Genomic DNA, 421 nt, shown 5'->3' with positions numbered 1-421 from the left:
TAAAAAACTTATATTCTATAATAAAAAAAAAATTAAATTATATATTTTATTTATATGGGCATACCAATATAGCTACATATATTATTCCAATTATTAATATAAGGTTCTTGGAACGGAAGGTACATAAGGAACTTTTCTTTTCATTTTTTCCGTCAACTTCCCTTAAAGCATATTTTGAGCAATTTTTCGAATTGAAATTTTTACAATTCGAAACTCCGGATGATTTAAGATTAGTTCTATTAGAAAGGCACATTTTTGCTTAAGAAAAATAATTATATATATATATTATTTCTAAGATGGGTGTTTATAAAAAAAATTTTAAATACAAATGTTATATATTTTTATACATATAGTTTTTTTTTAATAGTTTACTTTTTTTTAAAAAATATATATATAAAAAAAAAATTATATATATATTTAT

The 421-nt window shown here is 18.3% G+C and overlaps 1 protein-coding gene across 1 annotated transcript; it reads right to left on the bottom strand.

Moving 5' to 3' along the window:
• Window positions 1-64: 64 nt before the first annotated feature.
• PGSY75_0029600 (glycophorin binding protein) lies at window positions 65-253 on the bottom strand (the record flags this gene model as incomplete). Its single annotated transcript, XM_018783435.1, has 1 exon — window positions 65-253. A coding segment is annotated over one exon (189 nt), but the record flags the coding sequence as incomplete, so codon positions are not given.
• Between the last annotated feature and the right edge of the window lie 168 nt (window positions 254-421).

This window comes from Plasmodium gaboni (genome assembly GCF_001602025.1).
Source record: "Plasmodium gaboni strain SY75 chromosome Unknown, whole genome shotgun sequence".
NCBI lineage: Eukaryota > Apicomplexa > Aconoidasida > Haemosporida > Plasmodiidae > Plasmodium > Plasmodium gaboni.
This window is presented reverse-complemented; position numbering and strand designations above follow the sequence as displayed.